The 22,577-nt window shown below is 43.5% G+C and overlaps 1 protein-coding gene and 1 long non-coding RNA gene across 15 annotated transcripts in view; one reads left to right on the top strand and one right to left on the bottom strand.

Annotated features, from left to right (window-relative positions):
• Positions 1 to 20,995, top strand: part of LOC138849586 (uncharacterized) — a 43,269-nt gene extending 22,274 nt beyond the window's left edge. For all 3 annotated transcript variants that reach the window (XR_011388518.2, XR_011388519.2, XR_016231454.1), the window contains one exon: positions 20,626 to 20,995. This is a non-coding gene — a long non-coding RNA (uncharacterized LOC138849586). The remainder of the gene's footprint in view (positions 1 to 20,625) is intronic.
• The window catches only part of ZNF143 (zinc finger protein 143), a 51,951-nt gene that overhangs the window by 2,888 nt on the left and 26,486 nt on the right, over positions 1 to 22,577 (bottom strand). For 9 of the 12 annotated variants that reach the window (XM_008266024.5, XM_008266017.5, XM_008266029.5 and 6 more), the window contains 4 exons: positions 15,483 to 15,710; positions 13,031 to 13,179; positions 12,048 to 12,209; positions 137 to 283 (listed from right to left, as the gene is read on the bottom strand). In XM_008266024.5, coding sequence (XP_008264246.3) covers positions 137 to 283; positions 12,048 to 12,209; positions 13,031 to 13,179; positions 15,483 to 15,710 — 686 coding nt within the window. Of the gene's footprint in view, positions 1 to 136; positions 284 to 12,047; positions 12,210 to 13,030; positions 13,180 to 15,482; positions 15,711 to 19,538; positions 19,617 to 22,577 lie in introns of all 12 variants that reach the window. The other 3 variants (XR_016231445.1, XR_016231444.1, XR_016231446.1) reach the window with 1 other exon arrangement.

The raw sequence follows: 22,577 nt of genomic DNA on the forward strand, positions 1-22,577 counted from the left end.
TACAGTGGTTCCCTTGTACTAGGTTAGGTGACAGGTTAATCTACCACCTGTAACGGTCTTACACCCAGCATACCATACAAGGTTAGAGCTCGAGCAGCACCGCTGTCGCCTGAGGACAGCCTGCCTTTCCACTCACCTGAACTGCAATCTGGGTGCCATTGGATGTCGCCACTAAGGTCAGAGGTCTGGTTTCTGTGGTTACTAAGTGATGGCTGTGCTGTTGGTGCCCCATTTCTGAAGAGGCAGTATGGAATGCTGCCAAGTCTTGGGCCACAATTGCAACCTTTAGCAAAACAAATTGAAAAAGCCAGGTTAAAGTCCACTTATTGCAAATAACATTTTAAATAAATAACATTTTAAAATGTTATTTATTTATTTAGAAAACTACTATTTCCCCCCCGCAGAAACCTTTTATTTAAGGAATACAAACTTCATGCACTTCTTAATCTATTTTCAATTAACTTTATACATATTTTCAATTAACTTTATACATATGTGATTAACTATAGTAAATAAACAGTTCAACAAATAGTATGAAAGAAAAAAAAAGAACTGTTCCTCAACAGTCAAGACTAGGGCTGTTCAAAGTCACTGCATCTCAAAGTGTCAATTTCACTTCTATAGATTACCTTTTAGGTGCTTTATTAGTAATCACAAATTCAAAAGAAGGAGCTGACATTTTTCCATGGGATTTATTTATTTGAAAGGCAGAGTGAGAGAAAGAGAGGTAGAGACAGAATTTTCCATCTGCTTCTTCACTACCCAAATGGCTCCAATAGTCAGGTTTGGGTCAGGCTGAATCCAGGAGCCAGAACTCACCTGGGCCTCCCATATGGGTTGCAGGGGCCAAGCATTTGGGCCATCTTCTGTTGCCTTTGCAACAGAAGTGAGACAGCCGGGACTTGTTGTTGCAAACAATGGCTTAATCTACTATGCAACACCACCAGATCCACAAATGTAATTTTTTTTTTGACAGGCAGAGTGGACAGTGAGAGAGACAGAAAGGTCTTCCTTTGCCGTTGGTTCAAACCCTCCAATGGCTGCCGCAGCCAGCGCGCTGCGCCGGCGCACTGCGCTGATCTGATGGCAGGAGCCAGGTGCTTCTCCTGGTCTCCCATGTGGGTGCAGGGCCCAAGCACTTGGGCCATCCTCCACTGCACTCCCGGGCCACAGCAGAGAGCTGGCCTGGAAGAGGGGCAACCGGGACAGAATCCGGCGCCCTGACCGGGACTAGAACCCGGTGTGCCGGCGCCGCAGGCAGAGGATTAGCCTAGTGAGCCACGGCGCCGGCCCACAAATGTAATTTTAAACAATGTATGTATGGCATAGGCATCAACTACTTCTGTTAAAAGATATTGTAAAGTTTTACTCAGCCAAATTCAGAGAAATGCTTAAAAACTAAAATCTGGGGCAGGTATTTGGTGCAGAGGTTTAAACTGCCTCTTGGGACACCTACATCCCATATCAGAGTGCCTGGTTTGAGTCCCGGCTGTTCTGCTTCCAGTCCATCTCCTTGCTAATGCACAGAGGCAGGAGAGGATGGCTCAGGTATTTGGGTCCTTGCTCTATTCATTTATGTGGGAGACCCAGATGGAGTTCCAAGTTTCTGGCCATGACCTGGCCCAGCCTTGACTATCGTGGGCATTTAGGGGAGTGAAACAACAGATGGACAATCTGTCTCTCTGCCTTTCATATAAAATGAAAATAAATACAAATTTTAAAAAATTAAAATTGCTGTTTACTTGGACATTAACCCACTAAAAATGCCATATTCTTAAGCTAGATATATATCTTAGATCAATTCCAGTTCTATAATCTAGTAAGAAAGACAGATTTTAGCCCAGCAATAGCAAAACAGTTTACACTGGACTAACCTTCCTGCAGATAACAATTATAAACTTATGGCAAAAATACAAAAAGTGGGTCCAGTGTTGTGGTGCAGCAGTTTAAGTGCTAGCTTGAGTCCCGGCTTCTCTGCTTTTGACCCAGCTTTCTGCTAATGCGCCTGGTAAGGCAGAGTAAGACGCCCCATGTGTCTGGGCCCCTGCCACCCATGTGGGAGAAAAGGATGGAGTCCCTGGCTCCTGGCTTCAGCCTGGCCCAGTCCTGGCCATTGGGGCAATTTGGGGAGTGAACCAGTAGATGGAAGATCTCTATCTACCTCTCTCTCTGTCACTCTTTTAAATAATAGTTTTTAAAAAATTACAAAAAGCAACTGCTTGAAGGCCCTGGAGAACAATGAAAAGCAGGAAGAAACTGGTGGGGAATCTCAAAAGGAGGGAGTCACTCTGGGTGACCTCTACCTTTAAACAGATTTTCTGCCGAGGTAGAGTTCTACCCCGACTTTTCAGCATGCAGCAACTTACTGTATCAGATAATAGAGTCCAGGACTACTAGAACAGCTGTACATTGAGAAGGATATCCCAGAGGGTGGAAGCCCTAAAGCCCTGGATAAAGTCTCAAGTCCTTTGGGCCCCAGACTACAAATGTATGCAGTTTCCAATAAGGTCCAAATAAGTCTGGCAGAAAGCAGCAGCTGGAGGTCTAAAAAGCTGGAGAAGAGATTTCAGTACCACTCATCACAAGAAAGACAGCATTTCAAGTTTCAGTCCTACCAAGTTCATGGAGGGAAGTTGGTTAACACCTCTGACTTTATAGTGAAACCCTAAACACCATGCTTTAAGAGTAAAGATTATGTCAGGACTAGAGATTTACCCTAAGACCTAATGGTAAAACTGAGACAGACATGCCTTTAGAGTATAAAACCAAGCCAAGCCTCTAGAACTGGTAGAAAAAACTACCTGAGAGAGGAAAAAAAAAATCAACATTCTTCAGAGAAAAATAAAAATTATCAAGGTATCATCCACAAAGTCTAAAACACTTATCATTAAAAATGATAAGACATGGGGCCGGCACTGTGGTACATTGGGTTAAAGCCCTGGCCTGAAGCATCGGCATCCCATATGGGTGCCGGTTCTAGTCCTGGCTGCTCCTCTTCTGATCCAGCTCTCTGCTATGGCCTGGGAAAGCAGTAGAAGATGGCCCAAGTCCTTGGGCTTTTGCACCCACGTGGGAGACCCGGAAGAAGCTCCTGGCTTCAGATGAGCGCAGCTCCGCCAGTTGTGGCCATCTGGGGAGTGAACCAGTGGATGGAAGACCTCTCTCTGTCTGCCTCTCTCTGTAACTCTGTCTTTCAAATAAATAAAATAAATATTTTAAAAAATGTTAACAGGGCCGGCGCCGCGGCTCACTAGGCTAATCCTCCGCCTAGCGGCGCCGGCACACCGGGTTCTAGTCCCGGTCGGGGCGCTGGATTCTGTTCCGGTTGCCCCTCTTCCAGGCCAGCTCTCTGCTGTGGCCAGGGAGTGCAGTGGAGGGTGGCCCAGGTGCTTGGGCCCTGCACCCCATGGGAGACCAGGAAAAGCACCTAGCTCCTGGCTCCTGCCATTGGATCAGCGCGGTGCGCCGGCCGCGGTGCGCCGGCTGCAGCGGCCATTGGAGGGTGAACCAACGGCAAAGGAAGACCTTTCTCTCTGTCTCTCTCTCTCACTGTCCACTCTGCCTGTCAAAAAATAAAAAAAAATTAAAAAAAAAAAGACTGCTGTTTAAAAAAATAATAATAAAATAAATATTTTAAAAAATGATAACAGGGCCGGCGCCGCGGCTCACTAGGCTAATCCTCCGCCTAGCGGCGCCGGCACACTGGGTTCTAGTCCCAGTTGGGGCGCTGGCTTCTGTCCTGGTTGCCCCTCTTCCAGGCCGGCTCTCTGCTGTGGCCAGGGAGTGCAGTGGAGGATGGCCCAGGTGCTTGGGCCCTGCACCCCATGGGAGACCAGGAGAAGCACCTGGCTCCTGCCTTCGGATCAGCACGGTGCGCTGGCCACAGCGCGCCGGCCGCGGTGGCCATTGGAGGGTGAACCAACGGCAAAGGAAGACCTTTCTCTCTGTCTCTCTCTCTCACTGTCCACTCTGCCTGTAAAAAAATAAAAAAAAATGATAAGAAGAAAATATGAACAGGAATCAAGAGAAAATGAAATAAATAGAAATAAACCTTGAGATGACCAAAATGTTGGAAGTAGAAGACACTGATTTTAGTGCAGCTATTATGAATATGTTCAAGGGCTTAAATGAAAAGATAGCCGCCAGAATGAATGAACACAGGAAGAATTTTAGTAAACAAAATTATTTAAAAAGGCAATTCTACAAGTGAAAATAACAATATCTAAAATTAAAAATCATCTGAGTGGGCAACAAGAGACAATGATAGCAAAAGAAAGGGTCAAATTAACTCACAGATTAGGAGAACCATGAGAAAGATTTAAAAAACTGAACACATCTCCAGCAACTTGTGGGACTAAACCAAGTTAATATACATATAATTAGAGTCCTAGAAGAAAAGGAAAAAAATAAAAATATTTTTGATGAAATAATGGCCAAACTCTTCAAATCTGGTAAAGAAAAAAAAAGTCACTAACTTAGAAAGTTAGCATGTAAACACAAGGAAAACCACGCTATATTAAAATGTTAAAAAGAAATGTAAGGAGAACATCTAGAGAAGAAAAATGACATGGGGAACAGTGATCTGAACATAGCTGACTTCTCAGCAGAAATCATGGACAGGGACAATTTAAAGAACTGAAGGAAAAAACTACTGACCAAAAATTCTGTATTCAGAAAAAAAAAAAAAAAAATCCTTTAAAGCAAAAATAAATAGGGCCAGGGTCAGTGCTGTGGCTTAGTGGGCTAAGCCTCCACCTGCAGTGCCGGCATCCTGTATGGGCGCCAGTTCGAGTCCCAGCTGTTCCTCTTCTGATCCAGCTCTCTGCTATGGCCTGGGAAAGCAGTAGATGATGGCCCGAGTTCTTGGGCCCCTGCATCCACGTGGGAGATCTAGAAGAAACTTGAATAGGCTCAGCTCCAGTCATTGCAGCCATCTGGGGAGTGAACCAGTGGATGGAAGTCCTTTCTCTCTGTCTCTTCCTCTCTGTGTCTGTTAACTCTATCTCTCAAATAAATAAAAAAATCTTTTTTACAGATACAGAGAGGCAGAGACAGAATGGTCTTTCAACCACTGGTTCATTCCCCAGATGGCTGCAATGTCCCGAACTGTGCTGATCTGAAGCCAGGAGTTTATTCCGGGTCTCCCAAGTGGGTGTAGGGGCCCAAGTACTTGGGCCACCTTCTGCTGCTTTCCCAGGCACATTAGTAGGGAGCTGGATTGGAAGTGGAGCAGCCAGGACTTGAACTAGCACCTACATGGGATGCTGGTGCTGCAGGTGGTGGTTTTACTCACTATGCCACAGCGCAGTCCCTTATAAACTGTTAACTTAAGGATGTATACTGTAATCCTTACAGCAACAAAAAAGATTAACATGCAAAGATATAATTTGGAAATCTTTAGAGGAATTAAAATGAAATATGAGGGGTGGGCATTGCAGTGCAGTGGGTTAAGTCATCAGTTGTGATGTTGAAATCTCATATCTGAGTAGTTGTTCAAGTCTCAGCTACTCTACTTCTGATCCAGCTCCCTTCTTTTTTTTATTTTAAGATTTATTTTTTTATTTGAAAGTCAGAGTTACACCGAGAGAGGAGAAGCAGAGAAAGAGATCTTCCATCCAATGATTCACTCCCAAGATGGCCGCAACAGACAGAGCTGCGCTGATCCGCAGCCAGGAGCCAGGAGCCAGGAGCCAGGAGCTTCTTCCGGGTCTCCCACGTGGGCGCAGGGGCCCAAGGACTTGGGCCATCTTCCACTGCTTTCCCAGGTCACAGCAGAGAGCTGGATTGGAAGCGGAGCAGCCGGGACCAGAACCGGTGCCCATATGGGATGCTGGCACTTCAGGCCAGGGCGTTAACCCGCTGCGCCACAACGCTGGCCCCTCCGGCCCCTCCAGTTCCCTTCTAATGCACTTGGGAAGCAGCAGAAGATGGCCCAAGTGCTCAGGCCCCTGCCACTCACATGGGAAACCAGGACTGAGTTCCTGCGTTCTGGCTTCAGCCTGACTCAGAACTGGCTGTTGTAGCCATCTGGGGAGTGAACTAGCAGACAGATCTCTTTTTTTTTTTTTTTTTTTTTTTTTGACAGGCAGAGTGGACAGTGAGAGAGAGAGACAGAGAGAAAGGTCTTCCTTTTGCCGTTGGTTCACCCTCCAATGGCCGCCGCGGCCTGCGCGCTGCGGCCGGCGCACCGCGCTGATCCGATGGCAGGAGCCAGGAGCCAGGTGCTTTTCCTGGTCTCCCATGGGGTGCAGGACCCAAGCACCTGGGCCATCCTCCACTGCACTCCCTGGCCACAGCAGAGGGCTGGCCTGGAAGAGGGGCAACCGGGACAGAATCCGGCGCCCCGACCGGGACTAGAACCCGGTGTGCCGGCGCCGCTAGGCGGAGGATTAGCCTAGTGAGCCGCGGCGCCGGCCAGACAGATCTCTTTTTCTCTCTCCCTCTCCCTTCCTTCCTGTGTCACTCTTTCAAATAAACATAAAATTTCTAAAATAAATAAAATGAAACATGTATGCACTTAATAACTAACATTTGAAGAAAAAAAAAAAAAACACCAAAAACTAACAGAACTAAATGGGGGAAAAGATACAAATTCCATACAGTTGGAGATTTTAATTCTTATTTCTCAGTAACTGATAGAACACAGAAGGAAAAAATTAAAAGCTATAGGATATTTGAACATCACACATCACAATCGAGCACCTGGACCTAATTTATGTCCATAATACACTATACCCAAGAAATACAGAGTACACATTCTTTTCAAATATACATGGAATACAATTGAAAATGGGTGAGAGACACATAAAAACAAGTCTCAGTAAATTTCAAAGTAATGACTCTTGGGGCTAGCGTTGTGATGCAGAAGGTAAAGCTGCTGCCTGAAGTGCCACCATCCCATACCCAGCTCCCTGCTAATGGCCTGGGAGAACAGCAGAAGATGGCCCAATGCTTCAGCCCTATGTAGGAGACTCATGGACTGAAGTTAAAGCAATTCTTGAAAAAAAATTTTTTAAAGATATATTTATTTGAAAGGCAAAGCTACAGAGAAAGAGAGAGCGAGAGTGTGTGAGTTATCTCTAACTTGGCCCAGCTCTGGCTGTTGTGGGCATCTGGGGAGTGAACCAGTGGATGCAAACTTTCTTGGGGCCAGTCTTGTGATAATTACTAATAATTAAGCCACATGCAACACTGGCATCCTATATAGGTGCTGCTCCACTTCTCATCTAGCTCCCTGATAATGCACCTGAGAAAGCAACGCTGGTGTGCCTGGAAAAGCAGTAGGAGACCACCCAAGAGCTTGAGCCCCTGCACCCATGTGGGAGACCCAAATGAAGCTCCTGGCTTCGGTCTGGCCCAGTCCTGGCTGTTACAGTCATTTCGGGAGTGAACCAGTGGATGGACGATTTCTCTGTCTCTCCCTCTTTCTGTAACTCTGCTTTCCAAATAAATAAATGAATCTGTTTTAAAAAAGATAAATAACAATGACATATCTAGAAAAATACTAAGTATTGAGAAATTAAGCAACATACATCTCTCTAAAATTTAAAAATTTTATTTATTTATGACAGATATCTCTTATTTGCTGGTTCACTCGCCGACTTCCTATAACAGCTGGGGCTGGGCCAGAGCCAGGTTCTGAGAACTCCAGGTCTCCCATGACAGTGCAGGGCCCAGCTATTTGGGTTATTCTCTAGTGCCTCCTGAGTCTACACTGGTAGGAAGCCAGAATCAGGAGCTGGAATCAGGCACTAAACCAAGGTACCCCACTAGGGGATGCAGGTGACTTAACTGAATGTCAAGCTCCTACCCCAAGTGACATTAATGTAAATAACCATAAAAGAAATGACCAGAAAAACTAGAAAATATTTGGAATTCAAAGAAAGTTAAAATAATATATCTAAATTTGTGAACTGAAGTTAAAGCAATTTAAAATAAAATTTTTTTATGATTTATTTATTTGAAAGGCAAAGTTATTGGGGGGGGCAGAGAAAGAGAAAACAGTTATTGACCATCCATCACTGGTTCATTCCCCAAATGATCACATGGCCGGGACTAGGCCAGATTGAAACCAGGAGCCCAGAACTCCATCCAGGCCTCCCACATGGGTACAGAATCTCAAGCACTTGGGGCATCTTCCGCTGCTTTCCCAGGCACATTACCAGGGAACTAGATCAAAAGTGGAGCAGCTGGGACTTAAACCTGTGTATACATGAGATGCTAGTGTTGCAGGTGGCAAGTTAACCCACTGCATCACAATGCCAGTCCCAGCAATTCTGTTTTTTGTTAAAAAATTATTTTTTTAAAAAAGATTTATCTATCTATCTGTATGAAAGGCAGAGTGACAAAGAGAGGGAAAGAGAGATGGAATGCTCTTCTATTCACTGGTTCACTCCCTGAATGACTACAATAGCCAGTGCTGGGCCAGGCAAAAGCCAGAAGCTAGTAAGTCCATCTGGGTCTCCTATGTGGGTGGCAGGAACTCAAGTCCCTGAGGCATAATCCACCACTTGCAAGACACTGATGTACAGGGATCTGGATTGGAAGCAGAGGAGCCATGACTCAATTCCAGGCACTCCAATATGAGACAGGGCATCCCAAGTGGTGGCTTAACCCTCTATGCCACAATGCCTGCCCCTAAAGCAATTCTTACAGATAAATTTGTAGCTATAAATTTTCATATTAGATGAGAAGGTTTTAAGTCAATGATTTTAATTTCCCTTTTAATAAGAAAAAAAAAACAGTAAAACAACAGTCAACTGAAAGAAGGAAATATTATGAACAAAAATACATGAAATAAAGAAAAAAAATGAGTTAATAGTGAAAGACTAATAAAATTCATAAAGTCCTACAAAGATGATCATGAAAAAATGCAAATAATCAATACCAAGAATGGAAGAGGGATGTAACTTCAGATCCTATAGATATTAATTGGATAAAAAGGAAATATTATAAAGAACTTCATGTCAATAATTATGACAACTCAGATGAAATGGAAAACTCCTTCAAAATAGGTATGAGAAGAAATAGAAATCTGTAGTAGTGTTATATCTGTTAAAAATGAACAAACAAACTGAATTCATAATCAAAAAACTCCCTAAAAAAGAAAATTCCAGTGGCCCAGAGGGAATTAAGCTGTCGCCTTCAACACAGGCATCCCATGTCGGAGAACTGGTTCACTCTGGATCTCACTCTGTGTTAACGGCACCCGGGAAAGCAGTGGAAGATGGCTCAAATACCTGGGCCCTGCCACTCATGTAGGAAACCAGATAGAATTCTGGACTCCTGGCTATGGCCTAGGCCAGTCCCAGCCACTGGGGCCATTTGGAGAGTGAACCAGAAAATAGAAGATTCCTGTCTTTCCCTCTCTGTCACTCTGCCTTTCAACTAAATAAAATAAAAAATTTTTTTAAAAGATTTGTTCTTTATTTGAAAGCAGAGTTTCAGAACAAGAGGAGAAAAGAGAGAGAGAGAGAGAGAATCTTCCATCTATTGATTCACTCGCCAAATGGGTGCAACAACCTGGGCTGGGCCAGGCCACAGCCAGGAGCCAGGAGCTTCTTCCAGGTCTCCCACATGGGTGCAGGGGCCTAAGCACTTGAGCCATCCTCCGCTGCTTTCCTAGGAACATTAGCAGGAAGGTGGATTGTAAGTGGAATAGCTGGGATTAGAACCGGTGCCCACATGAGCAGCACCATATGAGTGAACCACCAGATGGAAGACCACTCTCTCTCTCTCTGCCTCTCCTCTCTCTGTGTAACTCTAACTTTCAAATAAATAAATAAATCTTAAAAAAAAAAAAGAATAAGAAGAAGAAGAAGTGGAGTAACCAGGACTTGAACCAGGCACTCTGATATGGGATGCAGATGTCCTAAGCCGCAACTTAACTACTGTGACACTTGTGCTCTCTTGTCAAACTCTTAAAGAAGAAATAATGCCAACCTACACAAGCTATCAGAACATACCACAGAAAGGAATACCTTCCAACTTGTTTCTGAAGCTAGCACAACCCTGATATTGAAATAGGAGTCTGGGGTAGCCATCTGGCAAAGTAATTAAGATGCAGCCCAAGTGGGGGGCTGCCTCTGATTTTTATATTTTCTTTCAAATTATTTATTTATTTATTTGAGAGGCAGAGATACAGAGATAGAGACAGAAAGACAGACAGAGGTCACATCCATTGGCTCATTCCCCAATGTCCACAACAGCAGGGACTGGGCCAGGCCAAAGTCAGGAGCCAGATACTCAATCCAGGTCTCCCATGTGCAGGGAGTGGTAGGAGCTTAATTACTTGAGTCATCCTTATCAGAAAGCTGAAGTTGGGAAGCTGGGTATTGAACCCAGATACTCCCAATATGGGACACAGGCTTAATTGCCAGGTTAAATGCCTACTATCCTATGAATTTTGGAATCCACTTATTTGTACTTTCAGCCTGTGTGAATTTTGATTTTGATGATATTAAACATGTAAATGAATCTTGGATGGCTGACAGCTCCTTTTGTAGACTTTCTCTGAACAGGGTAAAGTAGCTGCAGTAAGACTTTTTATTTATTTATTTGACAGGTAGAGTTACAGACAGTGAGAGAGACAGAAAGTTCCTCCCTCCACTGGTTCACTCCCCAAATGGCCGCCACAGCCATCGCTATGCCGATCTGAAGCCAGGAGCCAGATGCTTCCTCTAGGTCTCCCACGCGGATGTAGGGGCCCAAGCACTTGGGCCATCCCCCACTGCCCTCCAGGGCCACAGCAGAGAGCTGGACTGGAAGAGGAGCAACTGGGACCAGAACCCGGTGCCCATATGGGAGGATTAACCTAGTGTACCATGGCACTGGCCCCATTTGCAGTAAGACTTAAAAATACCTTGTACAGGGACCGGCACTGGGGTGCAGCAGGTTAACGCCCTGGCCTGAAGCACCGGCATCCCATATGGGCACCTGTTTGAGACCCGGCTGCTCCACTTCCAATCCAGCTCTCTGCTTTGGCCTGGGAAAGCAGCAGAAGATGGCCCAAGTCCTTGGGCCCCTGCACCCACATGGGAGACCTGGAGGAGGCTCCGGGCTCCTGGCTTCGGATTGGTGCAGCTCCGGCCATTGCGGCCAACTGGACAGTGAATCATCGATTGGAAGACTTCTCTCTCTCTCTGCCTTTCCTTCTCTGTGTAACTCTTTCAAATAAATAAATAAATCTTTAAAAAAAAAAAGTGGATTATCTGTGGGGACAAGAACTGAGTTGATATAGGCAGGAGTGAGAGGAAGACTTCTTACTGTACATATTTTTTGATTTTTAAAATATTGACATAATGGTGCTGGCACTGGCATAATGGGCTAAGCCTCTACCTGCAGCACTGGTATCCCATATAGGTGCTGGTTCTAGTCCCAGCTGCTCCTCTTGTGATCCAGCTCTGTTATGGCCTAGAAAAGCAGTAGAAAATGGCCCAAGTACTTGGGTCCTTGTGCTGGCATGGCAGACCTGGAAGAAGCTTCTGGCTCCTGGCTTCGGATCAGCCCAGCTCTGACCTTTACGGCCGTTGGGGAGTGAACCAGTGGGTGGAAGATCTTTCTCTCTGTCTCTCTCTCTGTCTGTAACTCTACCTCTCAAATAAATAAATTAATTAATAATCTTTAAAAAATTAAAGATTACAAATCAAGTCTTTTGATGGGTTTGTCTCTGCTTTGTACTGATTGATAGTTTTTTTAAACAAAAATGTTGATATATTAAATAAAGCAAATTTTGCAAATGAATTCATTTCCTAAGTATATGATAATGATGATGACAGGAGTAGCTACCAGCAATAATCTTCACATTTACCTAGGTTAAGTACTTTACACAATTTATCTTATTTAATCCTGGTATCAACCCTGAGAGGGATCCAACTATCATTCCAGGTTTATAGGTGAGGAAAAAGGAGGTCTGAGGATTAAATAGCGAGAAGTTGAAAAAATGGGATTCAGTCCAAAGTCTGTGTGCCCAACCACTGTGTACTACAGCGTATCTGTTTAGATGCTGTTATGTGTAATGAATGATACAAAAGACAAGAAGTAATTACCTGTTGCCCTTCTGTACCCTCAGCAGTAACCATAGCAACTGAGTGTGTTCCTGATGAGGAGATGACAGCGTCATGAGCGGGGACTGTGATGGGTGTGCCATCCTGTGTTACCATTGTGATGGTATTGCCAATGGCCTGCATGTCAGCTTGAGATATGTTGACCTGCAATATAATGCATTTTAAAAATCAACTGATGTTTCTTATGATATATGCCAATCTTAATTAAGGTCTAGGCCTAATTCCTGTATAAATTTACCCTCTGAGAACAACAAATAAGCCTTTTATACTGGGATAAACTCTTTCAGTCATCAGAAAAATTAATCAATCTTAAATGTATCTCTTCCCTCTTTTGAATTGTTTCACCTGGATCCATTCCTTTTATTTCTTTACTTTTTTTTAGAAGATTTATTTATTTGAAAAGCAGAGCAACAGAGGTAGAGGAAGAGGATAAGAGGGAGAGAAGGGGGGGGGACTCCATGTGGGTTCCCATGTGGGGGCCATCATCACTGCTTCCCAGGCACATCATCAGGAAGTTGAATCAGAAAGGGAGCAGCCAAGATTGGATCTGGAACACTGATATGGCATGTGGGCATTGCAGTGGTAGCTTAACCCACTCTGCCACAGTGCTGGCCCTGTGGTCCATTACTTTTCAAGCTCAGTCTCACTGTGGTTTTGACCTTCACTGCCTCCCCTTAGGGCTATAGCAATAACACTATCTGGATTCTAAACAATCACCAACATTTTCTCTCTACTCATCTCTCTGCAAGTAATCTCTTCCAGCAGGCTACTGAGAAACTTCAGGAGCTCTGCCTCTGCCTAGAGGCTGAAGTCCAAAGTCTGTGCCTTGACAGTCAAGGCTGTCCTCAGTGGAGACCCGGCATATCTTGACAGTCAAGGCTGTCCTCAGTGGAGACCCGGCATACCTTTCAAGATCAGCTTCAGGGAAATGTTAATTTGTTTGGCTTCTTTTGGTGGGTACTTACATGCTGAGTCCCATCTTGGGATATAAGTGTAACCTGTTGACTCAACCCAGACTGGGTTACTGTAGCTACTTGTGTAGACACAACATCGTCCCCATCTACACCTGTAACATAGGTGATCTGGGACCCTTTAAGAACATCTTCACCTTGACCTGTTCAAAACAAATGATTCATTTATTTAACCAACCAACCAACCAATATATTTAGAAAACAGAGGACATTTTAAAGATATAGAAGAAAATTATATAAATTAAGATGTGAACACACCTATATTCTAAATAATAAAAACAGCTTCTGGAACTTTAAATTTCTCCACCTCCACATTTATAAGCCCAAACAACATTAAAGCAGATCTAATCAAACCTTTCCATATCAAATTTAAGTGTTCTAATTTTCAGACAACTCTTGTTCTCTTAGTTGGAGTAATTACTTGATTCTCTGCATCTGTGTTGGGAGCAGGGACCTGTACAGAAAAACTGGCAAATAACCCTTCCAATAGAGCAATTATGCACAGTTTCTGCAGTCACTTAAGAAGCTGTTAAAAGTGATAAGACAATCTTAATAAACATTAACCACAAAACCAGAATGGTTTGTAAACACAACCTTCTAACTTAGTGTTTAACACAGGTGATGGATTGCAAGTCATCAGGACACAATGACATCACTGTGTAAAGAAACCATACAATGGCGTATTATCTGGGGTAAGGTTAATCATTTAATAAGTGACAGAAAAGGAACCCCCATCCACTTCTTTATTTCATAAAGAGCCAGCAAGTAAACAGCAGTTAATAGCCCATTACTGCTGTGCCTGGTAACTGGAGAGATTACAGATCCTTCTCTTTTCCCATTTCTTTCCACCACCAAGGGAAAAAGAACACCAAAAACATTTTCCCCCTTCTAAGAAGGACTTAATATGATAATCTAGAGTATTTCTCAAAGTCAGTGGTTAATGTTAGCACTCAGGTGCCGGAGGTCAGCAAGGGAGAACTGCTGTGCCACTTATTATTTTGCTTCTGTTTGTTCTGTCCCACAGTTATTTACATTTTATCATCCCAACAGATTACAAAACGCAGGGATCATGTGAAAAAGGAACATAAATCAACCTCTCTTACTGGAAAATGATCTTAAATTTTTGAAACAAAAGGTATATTATAAACTATCTTATAGAAAACAAGGACCTCTGATCTGAAATACCAACATTTAAGAGACGTGAGGAAACTTGAAAATAGAAGTCTTATAAATTAAGTTTGACATCATTAAATCCTGTTTTCTAACTAAAATGATCCAGCAGTTGTTTTAATATTTTTTCATTTACTTTTCTTTTAGCAAATTTCAAGCATACAGTACATTACTAACTATAGTTACCATGCTGTATAACAGATTTCCAGAACTCACTCTTCCTGTCTAACTGAAATTTTATACCCTTTGACCTGTATCTCCCCAGGTGTAGTGTCTAACCATGCACACCTGCATTGTTTGGGCTAGAAAATAACACCTTACAGCCATCAGGATTGAAGAAACTGTTGTTTTCAGACAGTCACCTGATAAATACCTGAAAAAAACAAACTAGGACTATGGGGAATCATTTGAACAGGTGATCTATTTTTCCCCTTATTCTGCAATTGACTTTTTTCATCTAAATGTCTTTCAGTGCTTTAGTATCTGTTGCCAAAAATGAGAAAAGGTATCATCTTCTAATTTCAAATTTACTTCATTTAGGAGGTATCTCAATGAACGGTAACAAACTGTTTTTGTGTTTTAGAAAAACCTACTTCCTTTAACCTATTTACCTATGCTTCATTATTTAATTAAAATCACTGAAAGTAATTCTCTAAAATATTTTTCCAAGAGTTTATTCTTACTGAAATGAGTAATTTTGTCTCTTAGAATACACATAACAGCATCTGAATCAATGAAGATTTCTCTGGGAGTGCTTCTCCACTCTTATGAATTCAGACCAACGTCCTTAATGGATGCAAAGAGCCTGGCTGCCTTGGCCTCACGCTCCAGCCTCATCTCATACTACCTTCCCAGGCAGACCCTCTATCCCAGCCAGGCTTCTTTCAGGATCTTCTACTTGCTGTGCTCTACCCAACCTCATGGCTTTTGGCATGTGTCATTCCCTCGATTTGAAGGTTCTCTTGCCTTTGCTCCATTTCCCCTTCCACCAACCCTTACTTCCTCACCTAATTGAGCTGTCCTACTCACCCTCTAGATCTGTCCCAAAATCACTTTCTCGGGAAGTAACCTCCCAGACCACACCAAATTCTCCTTTCATATATATTCCCCAAAGCACCAAGTATCTTTAATAGTACTTATCACAGTTATAAAGCCTATGTTTATGTGATTATATGAATGACACTTTATGACTGGAGAAAATGGTCTGAATCATGAATTATGTTCATTACTATTGATTCTCAATCTTAGAAATAGAAAAAATGATTAAAACTGTCACCTGGTGGAGGCTCGAAGAAAGCTTCCTGTTCCTCCTCAATGGGCTCAGTGTCGTTGTGAGCTGTCCGTTTGTGCATGGCCAGTGTAGAGATCTGCTTGTATGTTTTCCCACAGTGGTTACAGTTATATGGTTTGGAGTGAGTGTGAACAACATGATGTTTGTACAAACTGGAATATTCTGTAAACCTTTTGTCACACCCAGGAACTGTACAAACATATGGCTTTTCCCCTAAAAATGCAAAAAAAAAATTAACCTTTTACATATGCAGGTATAATCATACCATTTCTAAGAAGGGAAAAAAAAAGACTCTAAAAATAAATTGCTGCCAAATCCCTTCTTATCCTACCACACAAGATGACTGCCTACCAAAAAACCAAAAACAAAGAAAGAAGACTCCCTAACTATGGTCTTGATTTGTGTCTCAATGCTTGATCTAGTGGCTAAGATGCTGGTTAAGACACCTGAATCCTATACCAAATTACTTGGGTTTCATACCTGACTCTCACTCCCCATTCCACCCTCCTGCTAAATGCAGACTCTAGGAGGCAGCAGTTGATAGCTTAGATGATTACATACCTGACACCCAAATGGAAGACCTGGATTGATTTCCTGACTCCTGGTTTCAGTTTGGCCCAGTCCCAGCTGTTGCAGGCAGTTGGGCAATAAACCAGCAGATTGGAGCTTTCTGTCTATCTCCCACTGCCTCTCAAAATAAGTAAAATACAATTTAAAGTAAGGTGGTCTGCATCCTAGGTATTGTCCCTGTGCATCAACATCACTTAATTTAAAAGTGCAAGTGGGGCCAGCGCTGTGGTGCAGCGGGTTCAAGTCCTGGTCTGAAGTGCCAGCATCCCATATCAGTGCCGGTTCTAGTCCCAGCTGCTCCTCTTCAATCCAGATCTCTGCTATGGCCTGGGAAAGCAGTACAAGATGGCTCAAAGTCCTTGGGCCCCTGCACCCCTGTGGGAGACCTGGAAGAAGCTCCTGGCTTCAAATTGGCTCAGCTCCAGATGTTGCAGCCACTTGAGGAGTGACCCAGTGGATGGAAGACCTCTCTCTGTCTCTACCTCTCTGTAACTCTGTCTTTCAAATAAATAAAACAAATACTTAAAAATAAAATAAAAGGGCAAGAAAAGTTAGGATGGAGATGTTGCCCAATTTAACTCTACCTTTGATGAAATGGGAATTTACTATTTCCTGTAACTAGAAAATCTTAATGATACCATACTAATGATAGTAACAAATGCAATTGTAAGTAACACAGCTTAACTTAAAGGTTTTATAAAAATTTAAAAAAATATTTTCTAAAAAGTCTGTTAGACATAGTTGTACATCAATACATCTAAAAGGACACATATATTTCATTTAACTTTGCCTGAATTCTTGCATCTAACTGAAAGTTATTCAGGGGACCAGTGCTGTGGTGTAGCAGGTAAAGCCACCATCTGTGATGCCAGAATCCCACATGGTGCCTGTTTGAGTCCTGGCTGCTCCACCTCTGATTCAGCTCCCCACTAATGCACTTGGGAAAAGCAGTGGAAGATGGCCCAATTGCTTGGGCCTTGCACCCACATGAGAGACCCAAAAGAAGCTCCTGGCTCCTGGCTTTGGATGGGCCTAGCCCTGGCCATTGCGGCTATCTGGAGAGTAAACCAGTTGATGGAGGACCTCTCTAACTTTGCCTTTCAAATAAATAAAATAAATCTTAAAAAAAAAAGTTATTCAGTATTCACTAATAACAAGTAGGCAAAATAAAGAGAAGTAAAAACTGTAATTCTTGGCCGGCGCTGCGGCTCACTAGGCTAATCCTCCGCCTAGCGGCGCCGGCACACCGGGTTCTAGTCCCAGTTGGGGCGCCGGATTCTGTCCCGGTTGCCCCTCTTCCAGGCCAGCCCTCTGCTGTGGCCAGGGAGTGCAGTGGAGGATGGCCCAGGTGCTTGGGCCCTGCACCCCATGGGAGACCAGGAAAAGCACCTGGCTCCTGGCTCCTGCCATCGGATCAGCGTGGTGCGCCGGCCGCAGCGTGCCGGCCGCGGCGGCCATTGGAGGGTGAACCAACGGCAAAGGAAGACCTTTCTCTCTGTCTCTCTCTCTCACTGTCCACTCTGCCTGTCAAAAAATTAAAAAAGAAAACAAAACAAAACAAAACAAAAAAAACTGTAATTCTTATTCCATGAAATAATTTGAGTACACCATAGGTTGTACATACATTTTTAGAACATTTTATCATAGAAAATTTCAAATATACACAAAAGTATGGAGACACAGTACCCATGTACTGATCATCTAACTTCAACTGTTAATTCTTGGCCAATACTGTTTTATTTATTTACTATATATATTCCTCATCTTCCTACCCAGAATTATTGTGAACAGTTCCAGACAGTATTCAATTTCATATGTAAGTATTTCGGAAGGTATATCTGAAAGATGGGTCCTTTATAAAGAAAATGTAAAGTAAAATAATAATTTAATATCATAAAGTATCTAGGCACTGCTAGTGGTGATAGTGTAGTGACCTAAAGCTGAAAATAAGCTGGCACAAATGAACCTAACTGTAGTTCAAATGAACACTTTTAGCCACTGGGAAGGGGCTGTGGTGGGGAAGAAAATAAATTCATTAAAATAAGTTATCTATGTGTTATCTGAGTAATGTCCTCAGTCTTGGGCTAGGCAGAGGGATGGGGAACGCAAACACATCTAACTTTTTTTAGTACGTTTGTTCACTGTAGTGGTACGAGAGGAGCAATTCTGAAATTATTTTAGATGTAACAAAAGCCTTAGCAAATGAATAAATGCTTCAATGCTACTGGACACCAGGGTTCTCACTGTGGAAAAGGGGGCATAAAAATATGCAATGGAGGAAAGAAAAATGAGCCCTGTGGGAAGAACTGGACTTGGAGATATTAGTGGGAACTCATCAGTTCTAAAATGGGGATAGATATGTATGTCCTCATTCTCGTTTTACACCTTTGTTGGGTAAACTGCATCTTTTCCCATGGTTCTTAAAATATTTGAAAGACAGAGTTACAGAGAAGTAGAGCCAGAGAGAGAGGGCGAAAGAAAGCGGTCTTCCATCTGCTGATTCACTCCTCAAATGGCCACAATTTCCAGAGCTGAGCTGATCTGAAGCCAGAAGCCAGGACCTTCTTCCGGATCTCCCAGAGGGGTGCAGGGGCCCAAGCATTTGGGTCATCTTTTACTGCTTTCCCAGGCCGTAACAGAGAGCTGGATCAGAAGGAGAGCAGGCAGTACCTGAACCAGCACCCATATGGGATGCTGGTGCCACAGGCCGGGGCTTTAACCCACTGTGCCACAGCGCCAGCCCCTTCCCATGGTTCTAAAAACAGTAAAACTACCCACAAACAATAAAATCTCATACTTATGTATGTCTTACACATAAAGTAACAGGAGATTGCTTCCTGTCTTCTGCCCAGTCCCTATTCTCAAAGCAGGCAGGTTAAAATTCTTATCTTGGTAAATGGTTGTGGGGAAGGCATGTAAGAGAATAGAAATAAATGGCAGTCAACTTCAACTTGGAATATCAGCCCAGGCTGGAGCAAAAAGCACCACTAGGTGGCATCAAACCACAGTCAAGTGGGAGTGAATGTTGGAAGGGTGAGACAGGCACTTGGAGAAACCGTAGAGAACCCAGTTAGGGTGCCTGTCTGCACACCACATCAGAGTGCCTAGTTCAAGTCCTGGTTACTTCACTTCAGATCTAGCTCCTGTTAATGCACACCTGCAGAGTAAGCAGGTGATGACAGGGGTGTCTGCCATTCATGTGGAAGTCCCAGATTGAGTTCCAGGTTCCTGGCTTTGGCCTGACCAGCAACCAGCTGTTGTAGGCATTTGGGAAGGGAATCAGTAGATGGGAAGATCTGTCCTTCAGATAAAATGAAAAATAAATTTAAAAAATTTTTAAAAAGGTCATTAAAAAATATAAATGGCTGGCTTGAGCTTTTAAACTTCCTATTGGCTAGCTGCATAGCCTCACCTGAGTTATCTGATCTACCAGGCAAAAATGGACTGCATTTTACATGTCTGAATCTTTACCTTTTACTTACGGCATAACATGGGCATTTACTGTATCCTTTACTTATTAGCCAATCTTTTCTTCCAGCCCAAACATACCTGTTGAGTCAGATCAATATTTATGATCACTCACTGAATCTCTCTGCTTCAATGATTCTCAACCATGTCTGCATATAAAGGACCTGGGAGGCTTTTCACATATCCTGGTGCCTGGGCCTCATCTCTGCAGTTATGTCACAATCTATACAGACAGGATCTGGGGAATCAGATCCTATTTTAAAAGGGTGAAGCCCATCTGTAGCCTTATTTAGGAGCACTGCTATACAAAAATGTTCCAAATACCAGACTTAATGTAGGCATGTCTCTTACCAGAATCTAATTTATATAAAATGTACTAGATGGCACATGTTCATATAACCAGTCTATATTTAATTGCTGTAAGCAGGAAAATATTTTCTCAACCCATCCAAATGTCCTGCAAATTTTTCCCAAAATGTCACAAAAAGACCCAGGCACCTGTGTTATAATCCACCAAGAATGTCTTTTTAAGAAGCACTTAAAACATCGATTAATTATTTAACAGCCAATGAGCTCATAAGTGGGTTTATGTGTAAACTCAACGATACAGTACAGCACCAGATAGGAATTTTGTTTTCCTTCTATACTGTAAATATGTACCATAATTTACAACTAAACATCTTAGGGCTGGCACCATGGCACAGTGGAGAAAGTACAGTGCCGGCACCCCACATAGGTGCCAGTTCAAGTCCCAGCTGCTCCAATTCCAATTCAGCTGCCTGCTGGTGCACCTGGGAAAGCAGTGGAGAATGGCCCAAGTACTTGGGTGCCTGCACCCACATGTGAGACCTGGAAGAAGCTCCTGGCTCCTGGCTACGGCCTGGCCCAGCCCTTGCCCTTGAGGCCATTTGGGAAGTGAACCAGCAGATGGAAGATCTCTCTGTCTCTCCCTATCTCACTCCCTATAACTCTTTCAAATAAATAATCTTTATAATAAATAAAATAAAAATGAACACCTTAAAGAAATAAAAGCAATGTGAATTATATTGGCAAAATATTAATTTTTCTAATATACAGCTTTCTTTTCTAGGCTTCTGAGGTTTTCACAGGATTTTAAAAGATAATTCACAGGGGCTGGCACTGCGGCATAGCGGGTAAAGCCACCACCTGCAGTGCTGGCATCACATATGGGTGCTGCTTTAAGTCCTGGCTGCTCCACTTCCGATCCAGCTCCCTGCTATGACCTGGAAAAGCAGTGGAAGATGGCCCAAGTGCTTGGGTTCCTACACCCACGCGGGGGACCCAGAAGAAGCTCCTGGCTTTGGATCGGCACAGTTCCACAATGGCCAACTGGGGAGTGAACCAGCAGATGGAAGACCTTTCTCTCTGCCTCTCCTTCTCTCTCTGTGTAACTCTGTCTTTCAAATAAATAAATGAATCTTAAAAAAAAAAAAAAAAAAGACAATTAACAGGGGCCAGCACTGTGGCATAGTGGGTTGGGCCTCCGCCTGCAGTGCTGGCATCTCATATGGGCACCGGTTCAAGTCCCAACTCTACTATCCAATTCCAGCTTCCTGCTAATGCACATCGGGAGAGTCAGCAGGTGATGACTCAAGTAGTTGTGTCTATGCCATCCATGTGGGAGACTAAGACTGAATTCCTAGCTCCTGGCCTTGGCCTAACAGCCTCAGGTGATGCAGGCATTTGGGGAGTAAAATAGCACATGGAAGATCGCTGCCTGTTTCTGTCTCTCTGCCCTTCAAATAAATGAAAAAAAAAATTTTTACAAAAGAATTATTACAAAATGAAAAGACAACCCAATTAAAAAATGAGCAAAGAAACTAAGCAGACATTTCTCCAAAGAAATGGAGATACAGCCAGTGCCGCGGCTCAATAGGCTAATCCTCCACCTAGCGGCGCCGGCACACTGGGTTCTAGTCCCGGTCGGGGCGCCGGATTCTGTCCTGGTTGCCCCCTTCCAGTCCAGCTCTCTGCTGTGGCCAGGGAGTGCAGTGGAGGATGGCCCAAGAGCTTGGGCCCTGCACCCCATGGGAGACCAGGAGAAGCACCTGGCTCCTGCCTTCGGATCAGTGCGGTGTGCTGGCCGCAGCGGCCATTGGAGGGTGAACCAACGGCAAAAGGAAGACCTTTCTCTCTGTCTCTCTCTCTCACTGTCCACTCTGCCTGTCAAAAAAAAAAAAAAAAAAAAGAAATGGAGATACAAATGGCTAATAAGCACATTAAAAATATTTAACATTGGAGCTGGCACTGTGGCATAGTGGGTGGAACCACAGACTGCAGTGCTGGCATCCCATATGGGCACCGGATTGAGACCCAGCTGCTCCGCTTCCAATCCAGCTCTCTGCTATGGCCTGGGAAAGCAGTAGAGGATGGCCCAAGTCCTTGGGCCACTGCACCTTCGTGGGAGACCCAGAAGCTCCTGGCTCCTGGCTTTGGATTGGAGCAGCTCTGGCAGTTGTGGTCAATTGGGGACTGAACCAGCAGATGGAAGACCTCTCTCTCTCTCTGCCTCTACTTCTCTCTCTCTGTGTAACTCTTTAAAATAAATAAATAAATTTCAAATAAATAAATAAATAAATCTTTAAAAAAAATTTAACATCAAGAGCAGTAAGGGGAGGGGGGCAGTGCTGTGGAGTAGTAGGTAAAGCCACTGCCTGAGTGCCAGCATCCTATATGGCATCCCATAAAATTCCTTTATCTCTACCTGGCAAACTTCAGGATTCAGCTTAAAAAGCCAAATTTCCCTGTAAAGCACAACGTTTCTCTCATACCCACAGAAATGACTGCTCCCCTCTCCGTTCCCATAGAACCTTATTCATATAATGAAAAACACTCAGCAGCAACTGTGTCTCCCATCTCACCCAACTGAGCCATCCCTGGTAATACCTCAGCTGTCTCCGAATTTCTGCTGCCTGGCAGAGAAAACTCAATCAATACCCAGTAACTGTATAGTATGTCAATGCCAGGATGCTAAGGTGAACATTTTTAAGTTGCTTAATCCCTTTCCACCATGCCAAGTGG

This window comes from Oryctolagus cuniculus, chromosome 1 (genome assembly GCF_051225735.1).
Source record: "Oryctolagus cuniculus isolate XC-2025 breed Fujian yellow rabbit chromosome 1, ASM5122573v1, whole genome shotgun sequence".
Taxonomy (NCBI): Eukaryota; Metazoa; Chordata; class Mammalia; order Lagomorpha; family Leporidae; genus Oryctolagus; species Oryctolagus cuniculus.